The 19,195-nt window shown below is 44.5% G+C and overlaps 2 protein-coding genes across 4 annotated transcripts; one reads left to right on the top strand and one right to left on the bottom strand.

The window, feature by feature from the left end:
- Window positions 1-8,039: 8,039 nt before the first annotated feature.
- On the top strand, window positions 8,040-9,561 carry inha (inhibin subunit alpha; the record flags this gene model as incomplete). The annotated part of the gene is made up of 2 exons (XM_079296282.1): window positions 8,040-8,340; window positions 8,819-9,561. The coding sequence occupies 2 exons, from the start codon at window positions 8,040-8,042 to the stop codon at window positions 9,559-9,561; spliced, it is 1,044 nt and encodes a 347-aa protein (XP_079152408.1).
- A 462-nt stretch (window positions 9,562-10,023) lies between these two features.
- Window positions 10,024-17,207, bottom strand: LOC306796970 (gap junction gamma-1 protein-like). 3 transcript variants are annotated; one of them, XM_079296071.1, is made up of 5 exons: window positions 17,013-17,207; window positions 13,168-13,439; window positions 12,862-13,087; window positions 12,098-12,778; window positions 10,024-11,565 (listed from the first exon to the last, which is right to left on the bottom strand). In XM_079296071.1, the coding sequence occupies exons 2-5, from the start codon at window positions 13,405-13,407 to the stop codon at window positions 11,552-11,554; spliced, it is 1,161 nt and encodes a 386-aa protein (XP_079152197.1). In that variant the 5' UTR covers window positions 13,408-13,439; window positions 17,013-17,207; the 3' UTR covers window positions 10,024-11,551. The 3 variants fall into 3 exon arrangements, with proteins under 3 accessions (XP_079152197.1, XP_079152199.1, XP_079152198.1); XM_079296073.1 differs by having other exon boundaries at window positions 17,077-17,168; XM_079296072.1 differs by lacking the exon at window positions 17,013-17,207 and adding an exon at window positions 16,839-16,998.
- Window positions 17,208-19,195: the final 1,988 nt, after the last annotated feature.

Here is a 19,195-nt window from a genome sequence, read left to right as displayed (position 1 = left end):
ATTTACCTAAAAAAGGTGTTTTATAATCAAGCACGTGGTATTTTTAGTTGCTGTAGGCCTAAATGATAATTCAATCTGACATTTAATCGACAGAAAGAGAATAATTGTGATAATGTACTAATGTATTAAATACATTTGGGGTATTGTGTTGGGAATATATCACTATTTGACATGAGGCTCTACTTCACTCTCACCGGTGAACTCTGACCCGATGACGCATCCTCACACGGGAGAAGTTCTCGAGTCCTCCTGAACCTGCTCCACAGAGACTTATGGAGGATGAAGTGAAACAGGAGAGGAAGGAAAACAACATGGATAACGAGTTCATTGTGAGTTATTCTGTCATTATTGGGTTATTTAGTCAGAGGCTGAACGGACACAAACAAACACGGACAGGTAGCTTCATTTGTAGCTAGCCTAAAGCTAACCTATGCTAACGTCTCTACAGTTGGTACTTTGCCTGTTTGGGGTGAGTAAATGAATGACGCAGCGGTCAAATTCACCTGAATCATGCGAGACGTAAACAAGAGATTATTAAACATCGCGTTTTATATCGATTTTGTACAGTTTTCCTACTGTTATTGTCAAAGGAAATCAACGCCACCTGTGATGCAATGAAGTTAGCGCACATGCTCTTGAACTACATCCGGATGTGATGATCCTGTCTAGTTGGTTTCCGGTTTTGTTTTGAAAGTTAATTTATGAATGAAATAAAAGACTGACGTTACATCATCAGCTTTTCCTGAGTGATGAAGCTGCTTGTTACATAAATTACACATTTTATTGTTTGACTATCATATTTATTGATACTGAGTGATACATGTGCCCACTGATCACAGAAGAAGTTGGAAACAACTTTGGTGATTTTGTAGTTAAAAGTCAAGCTCAAAGAACAGCCACATCCACTTTCCAGTAAGATCTTCTACGACATATTTCTTGACTTAATTTGATTAGAATTATTTAAAATAGTTAACGAAAAAATTAACTGAAAGATAATTTAATTTTCCACTCTTTATTTCCTACAACAAGGTCTGTTTGAATGTTTGTGACATGGTTCAACTTGAAATTAATGAAGGACTTTATTTATTCTGTTTCATCGTAGACGCTTCCAGGAGGTCTGGTGTTGACTCGGTCTGTGGGAACTCTGGAGGAGTCTTCAGGTTTGTCCAAATCCTGCATATCTCTGTCATTTTATCCATGAATGTGTTGCTTTTCAGTGCCTTTATTTGTCTCACACTTTTAGATGTTTGGCCTCAATGACATCTGGGAAGAAGACGTGATGAAGAGCAACTGAGAGAACATCGTCTCTGTGTTACAGCTCTGAGGTAGGGTATTTATTTTCTCATTACCAGCTGCATTGTGTTTAATGTTGTTGAACATTGACGGCACAAGAAATATTTTAAATGTAGTGGCCTCTTTAGCTTCATGAACTTGTTGATATGATCTGTAATGGACGTGGACGTTCACTGTGAATTCATTATCTCTGATGTCTCCTCAGAATAACTGAAGATGATATTACAGCACATTTAAGGAGCTCATTTTCTTCTTTGTTGGTTCTCAGAGAAAAGACAAAAGGCGGTGGGGGAGGAGCAGCAGACAGGATGGAGACAAAGTGTTCAAGGTGAGAGACGGGCCCCAAAAACACCACCGTTCTTCCACATCTGGAAACTGCAAATGACATGATACTTGTATGTGAATGGTTGTGTGTCTGTAATGTGTTTTGTTTGCATCTCTGTCCTTCAGAAAACGCCAGCGGAGCAGCTGGAGAAGCTCAGGGAGGCTCATGAGAAGCAGCTCAGCCGTCCGAGATCTCAGACAGAGGAAGCTGGACCAAGTCAAAGTAAGGGAACACCAGTGAATCAAAATGTTGTCTTAATACTGTGATTATTGTTTCAGCAAGTAAAGTATGCCATAAACATATCAGTATAGTTTGTCATGAAAATGTACTAATATAGTTTGCACTCATGAAAATGTTGTTGTATTTATTGTTGTAGTAGTAATAATAATACATGTATGTGATGCATTCTCTAACGTTGTCCTTCTCTTCTTCTCTCCTCAGATGAGTGCAGACTTTCCAGACCAGACCGGACCAGAGGACGACGGGGTTTCTTCTCTTCACTGCACAGCAGCAGAAGAAGACGTGGGTCTTCTTCTGCTGCTGTGCGGTTACTCTGAGATCTAAAATAGAGAGTGGGGGGTGGAACAAATTTTCAAAATTTGCTGTGCAGCTAAATTTTTGAATAAAAACATTTACATAACCCTCGCCGGTCATTTCTCTGAAAACCCAGGAGGAGACGGACGTCTCGACTCCCGGGTAGTGGACATTGATGTCTTCACATAGGTGGGGAGCGAACCCGGGTCAGCGCGATCCAAACCGGGAACCGTGTAAACGCACCATCATGTCACTCACGCTTTGAACTCTTCTCTCGCTACATTTGACTTCTTCCTCTGGCTGTTGGACCTCAAAAGTTACTGCACCACATAAGGATTGAACCCACAACCTCCTGTCTTCTAAGCAGTCGTCTATCACCACGAGCTATCTGATCTGATGCACATATCTGGCTCATTGCATCTTTGTCTCCTCTGTTTTGACTGGCTGACCTTAAGATGTAACGCATTACTGAAGGTACAAACTCATAACCTCCAGTCACTCATAACCCAGCCTCACGTATGTCAAGTCGTACATCTTCATACAATATTTAACTTCCTCATCTTGGGTGTTGGACCTTAAAATTCACCGCACCACGGGATGGAGCCCACAACCTCCAGATTCCTGATCGGTCCTCTATCACCCTGAGCCATCGGATCTGACACGCTGCGCTGCTGCAGCGTCACACATCCTCCTGCAACAATAAACCATCACTCTTCTCTGTGAAGCTCCTTCAGTTTTGTTGTTAGTGTTTCAAATGTGTGGAGGAAACAGACTGGACCTTCCTGAAACACAGTTGGGGTTTCATCCTTTCACCTCATGTTGTCACGCATCACTAGTGTCAGCACTTTCACTCAAAAAGCACTGCACCTCACAAGGAGCGAACTCATGACCTCAGGTCTTCTGAGCAGTCTGCTAACTGACTGAGCTATTTGGTCACACCGCCTTCACTCAGCTCTGAAACACAGAAAACCTCTGGAACAAAACTAACATTCAAGCTCCTTTACAACAACGAGAGATTGTTCTGCACATTTACAAATAAAACATCAGATCACATTATGAATCGTCATCAGCTCTGGTGTCTCTGATCGGTCGTGGAAGCAGACCGGACCTTCCTGGACCAGAGATGGATTTGAACCCTTCTCCTCAGGGCGCCACGCGTCACTCGCTGTCAGCTGCTGATCTCGGTGAGCTGTCCCTGAAGCACCAGGCCCGCACATCTGTTCTGGGATTTGTTCTCCACACTGCTGCTACGTCATCTTCTGACAATCACATTCCCAGCCCGCGAGTCGAGAACCGAGCAACGTGTGAAAAACGAAATCCAACCCGCTTGACCACCTATGACGCTTTTCGACATTAATTCCCAGCCCGCGAGTCGAGAACCAAGCAACATGTGAAAAACGGAATCCAACCCGCTTGACCACCTATGACGCTTTTCGACATTAATTCCCAGCCTATGACGCTTTTCAACATGTTATACGATGACTTTTATGAGACTTTTTTCGACATTAATTCCCAGCCCGCCAGTCGAGAACCGGCCGCATGAAAAACCAGGAATCCAACCCGCTTGACCATCTATGACGTTTTGAACCCTAACCCTAACCTGTACTAAGTACACAATGTAAAACATGCAACAATGTAAAGAAACACAAGGTTTGATAAGATACATTATATACACAGTTAGTAAGAATTATTTAATAAATAATTTAGAATAAATATTTTAAAATAATTATTTAGATATTAATATTGGATGTTTACGACATACTATACTGTAAGTTCAGTAAACTTACTATAGTGTACTTAGTACAGGTTAGGGTTAGGGTTTAGGTTAGGATGACTTTTATGAGACTTTTCAACATTCACAATTTCATAACAATTTTCATGCCGCGAGTCGAGAACCGGCCGCTATCTATGACGTTTGAACCCTAACCTAAACCCTAACCCTAACCTGTACTAAGTACACTATAGTAAGTTTACTGAACTTACAGTATAGTATGTCGTAAACATCCAATATTAATATCTAAATAATTATTTTAAAATATTTATTCTAAATTATTTATTAAATAATTCTTACTAACTGTGTATATAATGTTGCATCTTATCAAACCTTGTGTTTCTTTACATTGTTGCATGTTTTACATTGTGTACTTAGTACAGGTTAGGGTTAGGGTTCAAAACGTCATAGATGGTCAAGCGGGTTGGATTCCTGGTTTTTCATGCGGCCGGTTCTCGACTGGCGGGCTGGGAATTAATGTCGAAAAAAGTCTCATAAAAGTCATCGTATAACATGTTGAAAAGCGTCATAGGTGGTCAAGCGGGTTGGATTCCGTTTTTCACATGTTGCTTGGTTCTCGACTCGCGGGCTGGGAATTAATGTCGAAAAGCGTCATAGGTGGTCAAGCGGGTTGGATTTCGTTTTTCACACGTTGCTCGGTTCTCGACTCGCGGGCTGGGAATGTGATTGTCAGAAGATAACGCAGCAGCAGTGTGGAGAACAAATCCCAGAACCGATGTGCGGGCCTGGTGCTTCAGGGACAGCTCACCGAGATCAGCAGCTGACAGCGAGTGACGCGTGGCGCCCTGAGGAGAAGGGTTCAAATCCATCTCTGGTCCAGGAAGGTCCGGTCTGCTTCCACGACCGATCAGAGACACCAGAGCTGAAGACGATTCATAATGTGATCTGATGTTTTATTTGTAAATGTGCAGAACAATCTCTCGTTGTTGTAAAGGAGCTTGAATGTTAGTTTTGTTCCAGAGGTTTTCTGTGTTTCAGAGCTGAGTGAAGGCGGTGTGACCAAATAGCTCAGTCAGTTAGCAGACTGCTCAGAAGACCTGAGGTCATGAGTTCGCTCCTTGTGAGGTGCAGTGCTTTTTGAGCGAAAGTGCTGACACTAGTGATGCGTGACAACATGAGGTGAAAGGATGAAACCCCAACTGTGTTTCAGGAAGGTCCAGTCTGTTTCCTCCACACATTTGAAACACTAACAACAAAACTGAAGGAGCTTCACAGAGAAGAGTGATGGTTTATTTTTGCAGGAGGATGTGTGACGCTGCAGCAGCTCAGCGTGTCAGATTCGATGGCTCAGGGTGATAGAGGACCGATCAGGAGTCTGGAGGTTGTGGGCTCCATCCCGTGGTGAGGTGAATTTTAAGGTCCAACACCCAAGATGAGGAAGTTAAATATTGTATGAAGATGTACGACTTGACATACGTGAGGCTGGGTTATGAGTGACTGGAGGTTATGAGTTTGTACCTTCAGTGATGCGTTACATCTTAAGGTCAACCAGTCAAAACAGAGGAGACAAAGATGCAATGAGCCAGATATATGCATCAGATCAGATAGCTCGTGGTGATAGACGACGGCTTAGAAGACAGGAGGTTGTGGGTTCAATCCTTATGTGGTGCAGTAACTTTTGAGGTCCAACAGCCAAAGGAAGAAGTCAAATGTAGCGAGAGAAGAGTTCAAAGCGTGAGTGACATGATGTTGCGTTTACACGGTTCCCGGTTTGGATCGCGCTGACCCGGGTTCGCTCCCCACCTATGTGAAGACATCCATGTCCACTACCCGGGAGTCGAGATGTCCGTCTCCTCCTGGGTTTTCAGAGAAATGACCGGGAGGGTTATGTAAATGTTTTTATTCAAAAATTTAGCTGCACAGCAAATTTTGAAAATTTGTTCCACCCCCCACTCTCTATTTTAGATCTCAGAGTAACCGCACAGCAGCAGAAGAAGACACACGTCTTCTTCTGCTGCTGTGCAGTGAAGAGAAGAAACCCCGTCGTCGTCCTCTGGTCCGGTCTGGTCTGGAAAGTCTGCACTCATCTGAGGAGAGAAGAAGAGAAGGACAACGTTAGAGAATGCATCACATACATGTATTATTACTACTACTGCTGCTGCAACAATGGTGATCAACGTTTTCATGATTGACTACAAACTATATTAGTACATTTTTATGAAACTATACTGTGACTTTTAAACTACTTTGAATGAACTATTTTTGTATCAGTTTTCATGCAAGAATTGCTCAATGTTCACGGATAAACTCACAAAGATACGAAGGATTTGACAAACCTGAAGACTCTTCAATAGTTCTCACGAATCGTTTGAACACCAGAACAGCTGCAACCGCCTACACGAGGAAACACACAATCAGTTATTTAACTCTAAAATGTTACACTTATTGTGAGTATGGTATTGATTAATTACTCTTGTTGTGAGATAGCATGTAAGCTAAGAGCTCGTCCACAGGTAGCGTTGATTACCGGACAATAACACTCGCAGAAACTAGAACAAAGTGGATATAACACGCCATATTCCTTCTCACAGTAATCTACAATACTCGCCTCGAATCATTCGGTTAAATTTGACCGACGTGTCGTTCATTTATTCGTCCCAAAAAGCCAACTTACCAACTGTACATATGTTAGCGTAACTCTGTAAGCTAGCTAGCAATGCACGCGACCGTGTTTGTTGTCTTCCGGTCTGCTCGCTCTCGGCGGAAAGGGGGTCACTGAGTTTCTTCCGTCGTCGAGTGTCATTGCCGAATTTTGGTTCCCATCATCATGAATCTGTCATTTAGGAGCAGTTGGAAACGTATTGCGTATATTGTGTTTTAGCAAGTTGTTTCAATAAAAACTCACCTGGAAGGAAACATGAATTATTTTAGTTGTATTTAGAACATGAGGTAGAGCACTTCAGCCTCCTGTGGCCAAAATGAGTATTACAACAAAAATATAAATTTACCTGGTAAAAAACATTTTTTTCAAAGATAAAAAAAAAATGAATCAGACTCAGAAATTCTCAATTTTCTGTAGCTTAAAAAATGTAGAAAAAGAAAGGGGCCAAAAAAGGTAAAGAAGAAATGGTGGAATAAAGATTTGAAGAACAATACTTGGAATGCTGAATTCCTACTTTTGTCTGACAAAGCCACACGAAATAAAGCATCAGAGGATGCTCAGGCCTTGTGTCGTTTTTTTTCCTCCAAGAAAACGGTGCAAGCTTCCTGTTCTGATGAATACCATCAAATGCAATTGGTTGGTTCAAAACAAAGCGTCTGTGAACATCTGGTGTTCGGCCTGTTAAATAGCTGATTAAATGTTGTTGTGCAGAAACACACCTCATGAAAAAACGTTTCCCGGAGACGGATTCAAGGCCAGTCAGATAAAGAGGGCCCACAGTAGACAAAGACTTTTTGTTCGTGGGAAAACAGGTGTGTGTTCTAGATATGGCCGCTATGATGAAGTCAAAGTGTGCTTAATATAAAACTTCTGCAATACAGGTCACAGATGAATGTTTTCAGCATCTTGAGAAGGTAATACCAGCTCATACAAACTCAGATATTTTTGTTATGACTGTGAAACATTTATTGTCCACCTACTGCAGATGATAATACAAACAGAAAATATGTCATTTTATCAGACTAATATGATCAGGATTATGTATGTCAACGCAACATAACTCTGAAGACTTGACACTCTGCAGTAGAGTGTGAAAAACCTTTCTAATACCATCCGTCTATGCTTTACATGACACAACAAAACACAGACAAATTCCCTCAATACTGTGTGAAACAGCCACCGAAGCAGATAATGCAACTTCCCAATCGTCAAGGCCGTCCTTTGCCATCTTCCACTTATGTGTTGGAAACAAAAAACGCTTTTGCTTGCAGACTTCACTCAGACTCGCTCGCTGCGGAGCCAAAGAAACGTGTGAGAATTAGGAAAGTCACAGACGAGGATCAGTTTTGTGGAGCTCATTGGATCTCCATCTTTATAGAAAGGCTGTTCCACACTGGAAAATCGCCAGACTTCCGTTTTGGACTTTTTTGTTGTAACACTTGGAAGGTATTTTCACGCCCTAACAGTGCCAAGTAGTTGCGTGCAGTACAGTTATGGTGTCCTGTGCTCTTTTCGTCCTGGGCCCTCTGTGGATCCACATTCTGACACAAGCCTGCAGGGGAGAGGAGCTGTCCCGGGAAGCTGCGTTGTCCTGGTTCAGAGAGCGGGTCCTGGAGGGCCTCGGGCTGGAGCAGCCCCCTCTGACCACAGTCCAGGGTCCTGATAGGGACACGGCACAGCAAGAAGCGAGGCATGCACCCTGGAGGGCCCCCAGGACAAGCAGGACAGCGTGGGTCAACCGTCAAACCAGTCCGACCCAGGAAACATCTGAAATCATTCTCTTCCCCAGTTCTGGTGAGAAGCTTTGCTGCTGTTTTGTCTTTTACCCAAATAACAGCTAAAATACTCTTTCCATTCACGCCAAATCATTTTGGATCCTTAATTCAAAGGACAACATGCGTTATCAGATTTTTCTCACATCTGCACAATAAAACTGCCCCGATCATGTAAAAATAAATCGTTTTGTTCTATAGGGTACTTGAGCACAAGACGAGACTAAAATGGAACCAAAGTGAAACTACACTGCCTGGACTATATTTTCTATAGTCATTGCATATCTTAATGTTGAAATCACACTATTTCATACGGTAGTAAACTCACTACATGCATGCTGCAGACACACAAAGCCAAATACTGTAAATTAGTTCATGAGTTCAAGTTATTGAGTGTGTTGATCTGAGAGGAGGTAAGAGAAGCCTCCTCCAGACAACAGCCTGGCAATGAGGATGAAGCCTCAAACTCCACTGACTGCTTTCTTATCTCACTTTGGCAGACTCATCCTGTGCCACATCTGACTCAGCTCTTGGAGAAACCACTGACAGCCACGTCACGTATTACTTCCAGCCCTCCATGAACAACCTGGAGATGCTGGTCACATCTGCCCACTTCTGGTTCTATGCAGGCGAAGGAGGCAACTCCTCCACCCAGCTGTTCATTCTAACTTCAGTGCAGCAGCTTCTTCGGGCGGCAGAGGCTCCACCCAAGACGAGCTCAGATGGATGGACCACCTACCACCTGGATCAAAAGCCACTGGCCTCTGTGGCTGTGGGCCCTTTCCTGCTCCAGGTCCGCTGTCCAGCCTGTCAGTGTCACACCGGCGAACCGGACAAGACGCCCTTTCTTCACATCCACGCTCAGCCTCGTGGTCCTGTCCGCTCACCCCGCCACGCACCAGTAACCATTCCCTGGTCTCCCGCCGCTCTGGACCTGCTCCAGCGGCCCTCTCAGGAGAGACCTCAGCACAGCGACTGCCTCAGGGCAGAGATCGAAATCAACTTCGAGGAGCTGGGCTGGGGCAGCTGGATCGTCCATCCAAAGCTGCTGACCTTCTACTACTGTCATGGGAACTGCTCAGCCTGGGATCGAACCACCGCCATGCTGGGCATCACACAGTGCTGCGCTCCGGTCCCAGGGACCATGAGGTCCCTGAGGATCACCACAACATCTGACGGCGGGCACTCGTTCATGTACGAGACCTTGCCCAACATTATACCTGAAGATTGTACTTGTATCTGAACCTGAAAGCTTAAAGGGCCAGTACAACCAAACAAAAAGGACATTTGTTCCTTTTCTGCCATCCAGCCAAGCGAACATTTCTGAACAGACCCTTCAAAGCTGTGCATGCCACTTGTCTTACCAACCACATACTCTAAAAGTTTACTTTTTTTAAGCTACAATCTGAAAGGAAAAATACTGCAAGGCCAGCATTTTATTGCTTTATTGTGATTCTGACCTTTAGAGGGCAGTCTATGTCTACTTTTACACGGCTTCATTTCACATCAATACCTTCACATACAGTCAGACGTCTGCTAATGATGTTCATTATCAATATTAAAGCATCGATTTAAACATGGAACTCAATTGTGTTCTGTAAATACCACAAATAAATTCAAGGCTTCATATTTTTTGTGTCATTTACACACAAAAAAAACAAACAAGCGCAGCAACTTTACCACAGAAAGAGTCGAGTCCAAAGCATAACGTTCAAATATATTTATTTACTCTGAAGACAAAATAATCTCTACAGTTACAAAAACTACAAAACATACAATAGAAAAAAAAGAAACTTATTAACCATTGGTTAAATATCATATTCAAAATGGAATGTCGTACCGTGCCACAAGTAGCAAAAGTCGTAGTGAGATGATTACAAAAATACAGTATCAAAACGCTCTTTGGCAAGGTTTCACTATTCCAGCCAAAGACCATAAAACCAGGCTATGAAAAGTGTGAACTCTGTATGAACACTGAAAGCTATTGATCAGAAGCCTCACCATGAATTTAAGATTATACGTGTTTACATGACGACGGGCTGTGCGTCAGCTGGGTTTGGGGTTTTTTTTTTTTTTTTTTCCCCAGGACACATGAAAGCATCCATGTTTCAGCACAACGGAGGGCTGGTGGTGCACACGTCAAGACTGGAAAATGTGTCTCACCAAAGAAGAATGCCAATTTCAAAAAGACGAGGATGGAATTTCATTGTTGACGGTAGAGCGGGAGACAGATGTTTCCAGCCGGTTAGCAAAAAAAACCCACAAAATGAGAAATTATTCTTTTCAATTTCTGCAAAGATGAACATTGTGATGAATAATTTTTATTAGGACACAATTTAAGGGAGGGATATACCAACAGCCACGAGCCTACTTTTCAGAATTCGGTGGCATTAGTGATGCAAAAAGTAAATATTCTGGAGATTTCGACAAGAAATAGTAAAACAATAAAATATACGGAGTGCTTTGTGACTTGATTGTACAAAAAAAAAATGATTCTTTGAAATTCCTTGGAACATTTCCTGTCGATAAAGAATTCAAGCATTTCCCAGGTAAACATTTTGGCCGAGTCGAGCAAACACGGGCTTCAAAACGCCGTCAAATATTTCTGAAATGGTGTGGCGTGTGGATAAGAACCACCAATAATCCCAAACATCAAATCTGTTTAAATTAAACGTGACTCATCCAGCGCAGGTTAAGCCGCCCTCCTTTTGCAAAGAAACGCTGCTGCACACGCTCCAGAAGAGACATTACCACAGACGAGCCTCGACAAAGAGAGACGTTAACATTCGGCGACGTTGCATAAACAGAGAGCCTCTCTTTTGCGCTGAAGACAACAGACGTACACTTGGCCCGGAGGAGGTTTAAGCTTTCGGTCGTCCTTTCAAAGGTCTGAAACGGACGAGGATTATTGAATGGCCACAAAAACACAGAGTGGGTGTAGACAATGTTTTTAGCCGAAAGGCACAGTCAAGGTTTGGAAGCAGAAACTCGAGATGTGGCAGGCTTTCAAGTTGAGTCGTGGAGATGAACCAATTGTCACAATACAAATGGCAGGTCAGCATTTTTTTCCGACTCGCCTCTAATACTGAAAGGCATATTTCTCCCATCTACACACACAAACACACACACTCGCATACGTACACACGCGCTTTGGTCTCCCTCAGTGGTCTGACGGCACTCCCATATGGGGTGTAAGGCCAGTAGGAATGGAAGAACAGACGTTTGAGGCAGGCTCAGGCATGTATTCCTAGGAAGAGGAGGAGGAGAGACGTGACAGACAAATATTTAGCACGTTTGTTCACTGAAAATGGCGTCTCGCTGACCTGAGGTCAGGCCTCATGGAAATAAACCAGAGGGATGTTGACAACAGAGCCAAAACTAAAAATGATCTGCAACTATTTGGACAGTTGATTTAACAGATTCCTAGTTCAGAAGTTGACTTATAGAGAAAACATATTTAAAAAAGGTCTGAGATGCTTATCGAGACAGTTTAGGGCAATCGTTCTTATATTCTTCAAATTGTTTGTTTTGCTCACTCAAGACAACAGCATAAATAACTTTCCATTTGTAGTCTAAAAACACTCGTTTTTTAAATGAGTAAACCTTAAAACTCACGAATGTTTGGCTTTTCTTTGGATGAATAATTGAAATTATTATGTTTTGAGGTTTTAATGGACTAATTTGCTCCTTTACTACCCAACTATAGAAAAACTGCACGTGGAAAACACATTTTTTTTTAAAAACCGAAATGAAACTACTTGTATAAGTGTGCCCTTTACCTTTCTCGCTTGCCTCCCCCTGCTTCTCCTGGGCAAAGTTGAGGCGGTTCTGCTCGACGGCCGTCTGTGCAGCCGTGTTGCCCTCGGGGCTGCTGCTTCGTGAAGGGATTCCTTCATCTGCCTGGTAGGCCAGGTCCAGTTGCTGCTGGGCCAGCTTCAGGTGCCTCCTCAACCGCTCCAGCTCCTTGGACGACGGCAACTCGTTCCCGAAACTCTCCCGCCCGGAGTCGCCTATAGGCGAGTCCCTCAGCTCTCCCTTCAGCTTCTCCTTCTTCATGGTGGCGTGGTATCCTGGTGGAGCGGTGGCCATGGCACGCGAGGCGGATGGAAGCGGGGTGCGAGAGCCGAGCACGGCCCGCCTGCGGAAGGTGTCTCGGATGCCACCGATCCCCAAGTGGAGGATTTCCAAGATCGTGAGGAGCAGGCAGAGGAAAGACACGACGTACATCACCAGCAGGAAGATGGTCTTCTCCGTGGGGCGCGACACAAAGCAGTCGACGGTGTGCGGGCACGGCGAGCGAGTGCAGACGTAGGAGGGTATCACCTCAACGCCGTAGAGGACGTACTGGCCGAAGAGGAAGGCGACCTCGAAAGAGGAGCGCCAAAACAGCTGGCACACGTAGACCTTCATCAGGCCGTCACGCATGATCCGCCGACGGCCGTCATGCTTCTTCTCCGAGCCTTGAAAACAAAAAGGAGACACTGGTTGGAACCTGAAGCGGTTAGAAGCCTATTAGACAGAGAGTTGGAAGTGCTTGCTGTACTTTTTTCCTCCTTGTCGGGTTTCTCTTGTTCGATCTCTTCAGCGACCATGGGGTCTTCCTCTCCGTTGTCTTCAACCTCCTCGTAGTCTCGAGCGGCCCCACGTGTGACGATGGGCATCCTCTTCTTCTGGTTCCGGACGGGCCGGTACTCGCTGTCGTCAAAGCGGGCGATCTTGTGCATGGCGAAGCCCAGGTACATAATGGTGGGGGTGGTGATCATGATCACCTGGGACACAAAGAGACATGATCTGACGATACATTCACAACTAATGGCGAGCAGTCATTGAACTGTGACGTGCGGCTCACCTGGAAGATCCAGAATCGGACATGCGAGAGCGGCGCAAAGGCGTCGTAGCACACGTTCTCACAGCCGGGCTGCAGCGTGTTGCAGACAAATTTACTCTGCTCATCGTAGTAGATGGTTTCCCCGCCGACGGCTGTCAGCACGATGCGGAAGATGATGAGCACCGTCAGCCAAATCTTCCCCACGAAGGTGGAGTGGTTGGAGATCTCGTCCAGCAGACGAGTGAGGAAGCTCCAACTCATGGTGCCAAGATGACCGGGGAGCTAAACGATCTCTGGACGAAAAGGAAAAACACTGATTCAATACTTTTACTCTCGTTTCATTTCCCTTTTTTAATGTCAATGAGCCGCCTAACGCAGTCACTTATTATTGCAATGTAAACATGTGTTTTTTTTACTTCCACTGCACAAACTACAATAACCAGACAAAGCAACTTTAAGCCGCATTTGGTCAGTTCACACGGCCAGAGTTTGATATTAAAGTTGGAACAAATCACATTTTTGTCAACTACTTCATTTCTGCCATTTCCTCAATTCACCATTTCCAGCCTCTCAAATGTGATTATTTGCTGCGTTATAAGTTTCCTGTGATGTTAAATGACAAATAATGAATCATCAATCTTCCCGATTATTTTGTCGACCAACTGATTCATTCAGAAAATAAGCGGTTAGATATTCGACAATGAAAAAAAGAGTCTTTAGTCAAATTAACAAAACAAACTCAAATACTCGTCACTGGATTAATAGGAAGTGTACACATGCATCAGGTTCCACACAATGATTAAAGAACGCAAGTGCAAATACAGCCATGCAAGGTAAACCGCAACCGCAGGGCTGAGAAATACACACAGCCACATGCTCTGTTGTAGTCACACACATCTCTCAGGCAGGTATTCATGCGGAAACGACACAACTAACTCAGAATCAGTCCCGTTGGTCCTGGTAGCGGTTTGGTGAACCTGCATTCTTACAAGCATCCTGACCGGCTCGGCCTGAGCTGCTTAATCAAACATCAAAGTGTCGGCTGGCAAGTCGCAGCTCGCCGTGAGGAGGCCTGCTGCGGCTTTGGACTGCAGGAATTATGACACTGAAGCGGCGCATGTGGTTAGGAACTTTTTTTATCCCTTTAAATTCTGTAGAAAGCACAGTTTGATGCAGCAACAGGACCTTGGCATGGAGAAAAGAACTGAGCAGGTGCAAACATTGCAAGTGATTGCTTCTTTAAAAAAGGGGATAATTTGCAGAAAAGCTCGATTTACCGAGTTCTGCAGGTTAATTAGAAACAAAAATCTGACTTCAGACTTCGTGCTGTAAGTTTGATAACTTAGCTAGATAATATTAGGTTTCTTTCTCTAAAACCAGCCAAAAAAGTTGTCTTGAAGCAAATACAATGTCAGAAGGTGTCCAGTATCGGTTTAGTTAAATATCTGGACATTTAAACTGATATTTACTCTAAAAATAACGACTCAATGACACCAACACTAATAGAGCTGAACAAACTCTTTGCACCTACCTTCTGCACTCTACTTCCAAAAAACAAATAAAAGAACAGGGTGTAGTTAAGAAAATAACCAGCATTTCATGACTCATTGGAACAGGACAAGGCTGTGGCCATTACAAGCATCTGTAGGCACGTCGCCTCGGATCAGTGCACGAGAGTCAGGCCCTCACTCGCCAGCTTACTCATCCATTCCTACGCCAAACCTTTCTTCCATTTGGCGCCTTCCCTTCGCGCTTAGACTAGGTGAGGCTGACTTGCCCGAGCCTGGCCAGAAGGATATACTCCACCATAAACAGAACTGTCATTGTCATGGTAAAAATACTGCCCCGGCTACACCAAAGCTATGAAAACATGTTGGAAGTTGGCGAGATCCAGATTCCAGACATGGAAAATTACAGGCCTTGAAACACTTCTCGGATCTAAAATTAAGTCGGAGAACTTTCCTCATAAGTCGTTTTCAAAAGAGGGTTGAGAAGGCTCCAGCCACGTCCCATCGTTATCTCATGCAACGGTGGGACGTCGGGGGGGAACGTTGGTTGATTGAGGAGACAGAAGATTTTGTGACCCTGAAGTAAAGTGTGAGATGGGAACACGTACCGCCACGAGGTGACATCTGTTCTCTATGTGGAAGTCTATATGGAAAACGCAGTACTTGGTGAAATAAATAAATATGTATGGATAAAAAGGGGCACTGGACGAGGCGGTTTGTCCCTTTAAAACGTCATCCGTCCCAGTTACCACCGCGCTTGGTTTCCGCCACCGAAACTCTTCCTTGTGATCCGATATTCAGCCCTCTCCGGCTCAAACTGCGCTTCGGGGGTCACGACCCGTTGTGAAAACTCCCGCACGCCGAACCAAAAGCATCTTTTGAGAAAGGAAACGAGTGGTGAGACAGCCGTGGAGTCACCAGTATAATCAAAACACAGTATTGCTGAACAGTGTCAACACATCGCCATCTTTTAAGTTCTTAATATTATTTTCCTCAAGGACAAAATTAATCTCCCACAAAAAGAAACATTGCAAGTTGAATGTGGATCACAGCCTGGGTGGTGTATTACTTTGGTGTCCTTCTGCCAAGAACTAAAAGATTTGTCCACCAACTCTTGGCAGGAGAGACAGAAACTTTGTGTACTTTCAGCCTCTGGCTTCGCACCACCGACTTCTCAGTGTTCTTTTAATTCTTTGGGATGTAAACCGACGTACAGCAGGTGTGACTGCTCCAAAGGAGAGTTCGGCTCCTGCTAAGGGCCCACGAGAGGTTAAAGACTCCTCCGTAGACGGACCAAATGTCCTCAGCCGAGACTTTTACAGCAGCCCTTGTAAACACACTGTAAAATGTGCCACCCTCCAATCTAAATAAAGACAAGAGGGAAAGCAGATCTCACCAAACGATCTATTTGACTCGGACAAACGGGTTTCCTAGCGCAAACATTGTTTTTTGTCAATGCCACCTTCCTAAAAGCAAACCAAAGACAGCTTTCAAACAGTAGCTTATTTGCTCATGTGGGCTAAACCCGGCTCCACTGATTTAATGGCTTCTCTGCTCCAGGAGTCACTGGGCTCCAGGAGGAGATGGAGGGGGGGGTTGGAGAGCTTTTTTGGGCAAAGGATCTGGACAAAGCGAAGGCGAGCGGACATTCCTGCCTAACCAAAAGCAGAGAGCTGGATTTTGTAGGGTTCAGGGAGCAGACAGAGGGCACATGAAATCCCCATGTCTGAGCAGCAGGAAGTTTAAAAGATCCGAAGGAGGACGGTTTGAAGGCTCTGAACACGCGTTGCTGAGTCAGACTGAATTGTTTTGGAAAGTGTGGCATTCCTGGAGGAAAACAAAGCGCTGCAGAGCCTCAGAGGGGAAACTAGAGCCCGGTGATGAAGATGAAGCAGTCGTTTTCAAAAAGGAGTCACAGACACGATTAGTTTGGAAAGTTAAAACCACTCGGCTGGTAGTAGAATTACTCATTGAAAAACAAAAGGAAAATCCCTGCGGTGCGAGGTTATTCAGACATTCAGTTGTTAATTTATGCAAAAATAGCCTTTGTTTTTGCAGTTTTAACAAACTATATGCTTTTATAACATCTTGAGTCGAACTAACTGACTTCTATCAAAGGTTTACAGGTCATATGTTCTCATTTCAGCTTCAAACTAACACAAATAGGAGCTCGCAGCGACTCACCGCACTCTGGCACGCGCAATCCAAAATTTCGTTCCGTGGAACTCACTTCGCAAACTCAGACTAAAGTCTGCTGGTAAAACAACTCAACTCAACGGCGGTTTAACGGAGTAGAAGGAAGAAACTAAACTGTCGCAACAAACCTCTCCTGCCGCAAAAGAAACCCCCCACACCAACCTTCTGCGTCCCAATCCGCGTGGCTTCTCTCTCCTCTCGCGCTTAATTGCTCGACCAGCTTTACCTAATTAGCGCGCGCTCTCATTGGCTTCTGCGTGCGTCCGCGTCCGAGGCAGTCGTTCAGTGGGAGCCCACGCAGCCCGCATTGACCCCGTGTGTCGGGGTCCCGAACAAGAGGACAAAAGAAGAATCTCTGATTCCCGCAGGCTCCTGCTCTCCTCCCCCCCCCCCGCACCACCTCCACGTAACTCGGCCCCATTCAAGAAGAGGAGGCCCCTCGCCTGAAACCTGAGACCCAAGACTACCGTTCTGCCCTCCAGAGCTATGGGAGTCCCTATTATACGTTGTAGAACACGAGGATGCTGTGCAAGTGTCACAGTGAAACCTCCGCTCTCCAAATGGAGTTTAAAGCAATTCAAAAGACACCACGAGGCACAGTGAAGCCTTCTGCTGCAGCTGTTATGCCTTCATTTAGCACATGTGGATTGAAGGACAACCAGGTCTGCCTAAAATATATTAAAGTGTCTTTTATGGACATGCATTCCTTATAAATACAGTCAAAAGTTGGTAAAGTTGATACAACATGACAAACATTTTAATATCAGACCTCTCCGAATGCACCTAGCTGCCCTGCAATTCATTATATGAAGGTTATAATTAGTTTGTGGTGTTGATTCAGCATTTTGAGGCTGTTGACTGCAATATGTTACTAATATTTACCCTCTGATATTAATTGGATGGACAAATGATTGGCTCACGACATCCTCCCAAATGATCTGATGTATTTCCTACACGTACTGATGTATAAAATGAGTGCACTGCCCCTTTAAACACTCCACCTGAGGAGATTTATGTTGCTAGAACAGTTTACATTCTTGTTGATAAAAAGCACACAGAGTGCCCCAACAGCATAATCGAATTATTTGTCTCTCTGCTGAGGACCCCGTGTTATCCACAAGGCCCTCAGTTTGGCAGCCCACCGGCCTGACAGAGCGCTGCGTGACTGGTAGCTTTTCGACGACGAGGCCCACCATCCAAGAATTTACTTGACTCTGGCGTTCAGCAAAACAACAGATTTCTTGCTGTCATGCACGGTGCAGCTGTATAGTGCTCCTGATCCACCAGAGGAGGGGGGGGGGGGGGGGGGGGGGAGGCTGTGGGAAGTCAAATCAGGCCAGATGTCTGCGCCCGGCCAAGTCTCCATGGCTTGCATCCCAGCTCTCCTCCGTGCTTCTCACGTCTGATCCAAGTGAGGCACGAACTCAGTCACCTGCATCTTTTTATCCTCACTTATTGACAGAGAAAAATCATGAATCTCCAGGTATCCTGCAGGGATCCTGATTTCTTTTTTGTGAGAATTAGCTTAGTCTATTCTGGCCCTCTGGTAGCCCTATTAAATACCACTGAATATTGCAGTAGAGGAGTGAAAGGTGCGACAATTAGAGCTGAAAAAAAGGACAATGAGATTATGCATTTAGCCAAAATGGAAACCTCTTGGGGCTCTACATTCCTCCCTCCACCCCTGCAGTGAATATATTAACTGCTTGAGTGAGGCCAGGACTCACTGGTACGGAGCACTTGTGATTTTATGCCCACCTGCACGGCCTGAAGCCCTTGTTTCTTACCGAAAGCACAAATGCTGCGGTCATGTTTTAGCATCTTACTCGATTGCTTATTTCCTCCACTAACATAAAACTTTGTGACATGAATTCATGGCGTGCAATCGTTATGACTCATGGGTGTTTTAAGGCCGAGTTTCTGGGCTCATTAACTTGCCCGTATTGTCGGCCAAAAACAAAAGGCAGCATGGAGCAGGCTCTGAGACTTTTACAGAAAACACAACAGAACACGAACAATCAACACATGGATAATAAAAAAAAATGAAATGCATGGCGTAATATGGGCATGCGAGAGTGAGGGAAATGGTCCCAGATGCCATATTAGAAACAAAGCAGAATTAACGTACCATTTACTCACTTTTTAAGTACCTGCTCTTTACTTTTTATGTAAACTACTTTTAGGCACTTGATCCCGAGCTTCGCTCAAATAAAGAAAAGCAGACGTAGATATGAGACGAAGATAAACTAACTTATCTAGTCGAACAAATCAGCCCTTTATAAACGCGTACTTTCTGATTCCAACTCGAGCGCCTAATATTGTTGACTTATGTTCTAAATGAAATC

Source organism: Melanostigma gelatinosum (genome assembly GCF_949748355.1).
Source record: "Melanostigma gelatinosum genome assembly, chromosome: 24".
Classification (NCBI taxonomy): Eukaryota; Metazoa; Chordata; class Actinopteri; order Perciformes; family Zoarcidae; genus Melanostigma; species Melanostigma gelatinosum.
The sequence above is the reverse complement of the archived record's forward strand: the minus strand, read 5'-3'. Positions and strand labels throughout refer to the sequence as shown.

Coding starts and splice junctions, on each gene's coding strand:
- LOC306796970 (XM_079296071.1), bottom strand. CDS start 13,407: ATGAGTTGGAGCTTCCTCACTCGTCTGCTGGACGAGATCTCCAACCAC. Junction 13,088..13,167: donor TCCGATTCTGGATCTTCCAG/GTGAGCCGCACG, acceptor TTTGTGTCCCAG/GTGATCATGATCACCACCCC. Junction 12,779..12,861: donor ACCCGACAAGGAGGAAAAAA/GTACAGCAAGCA, acceptor TTTGTTTTCAAG/GCTCGGAGAAGAAGCATGAC.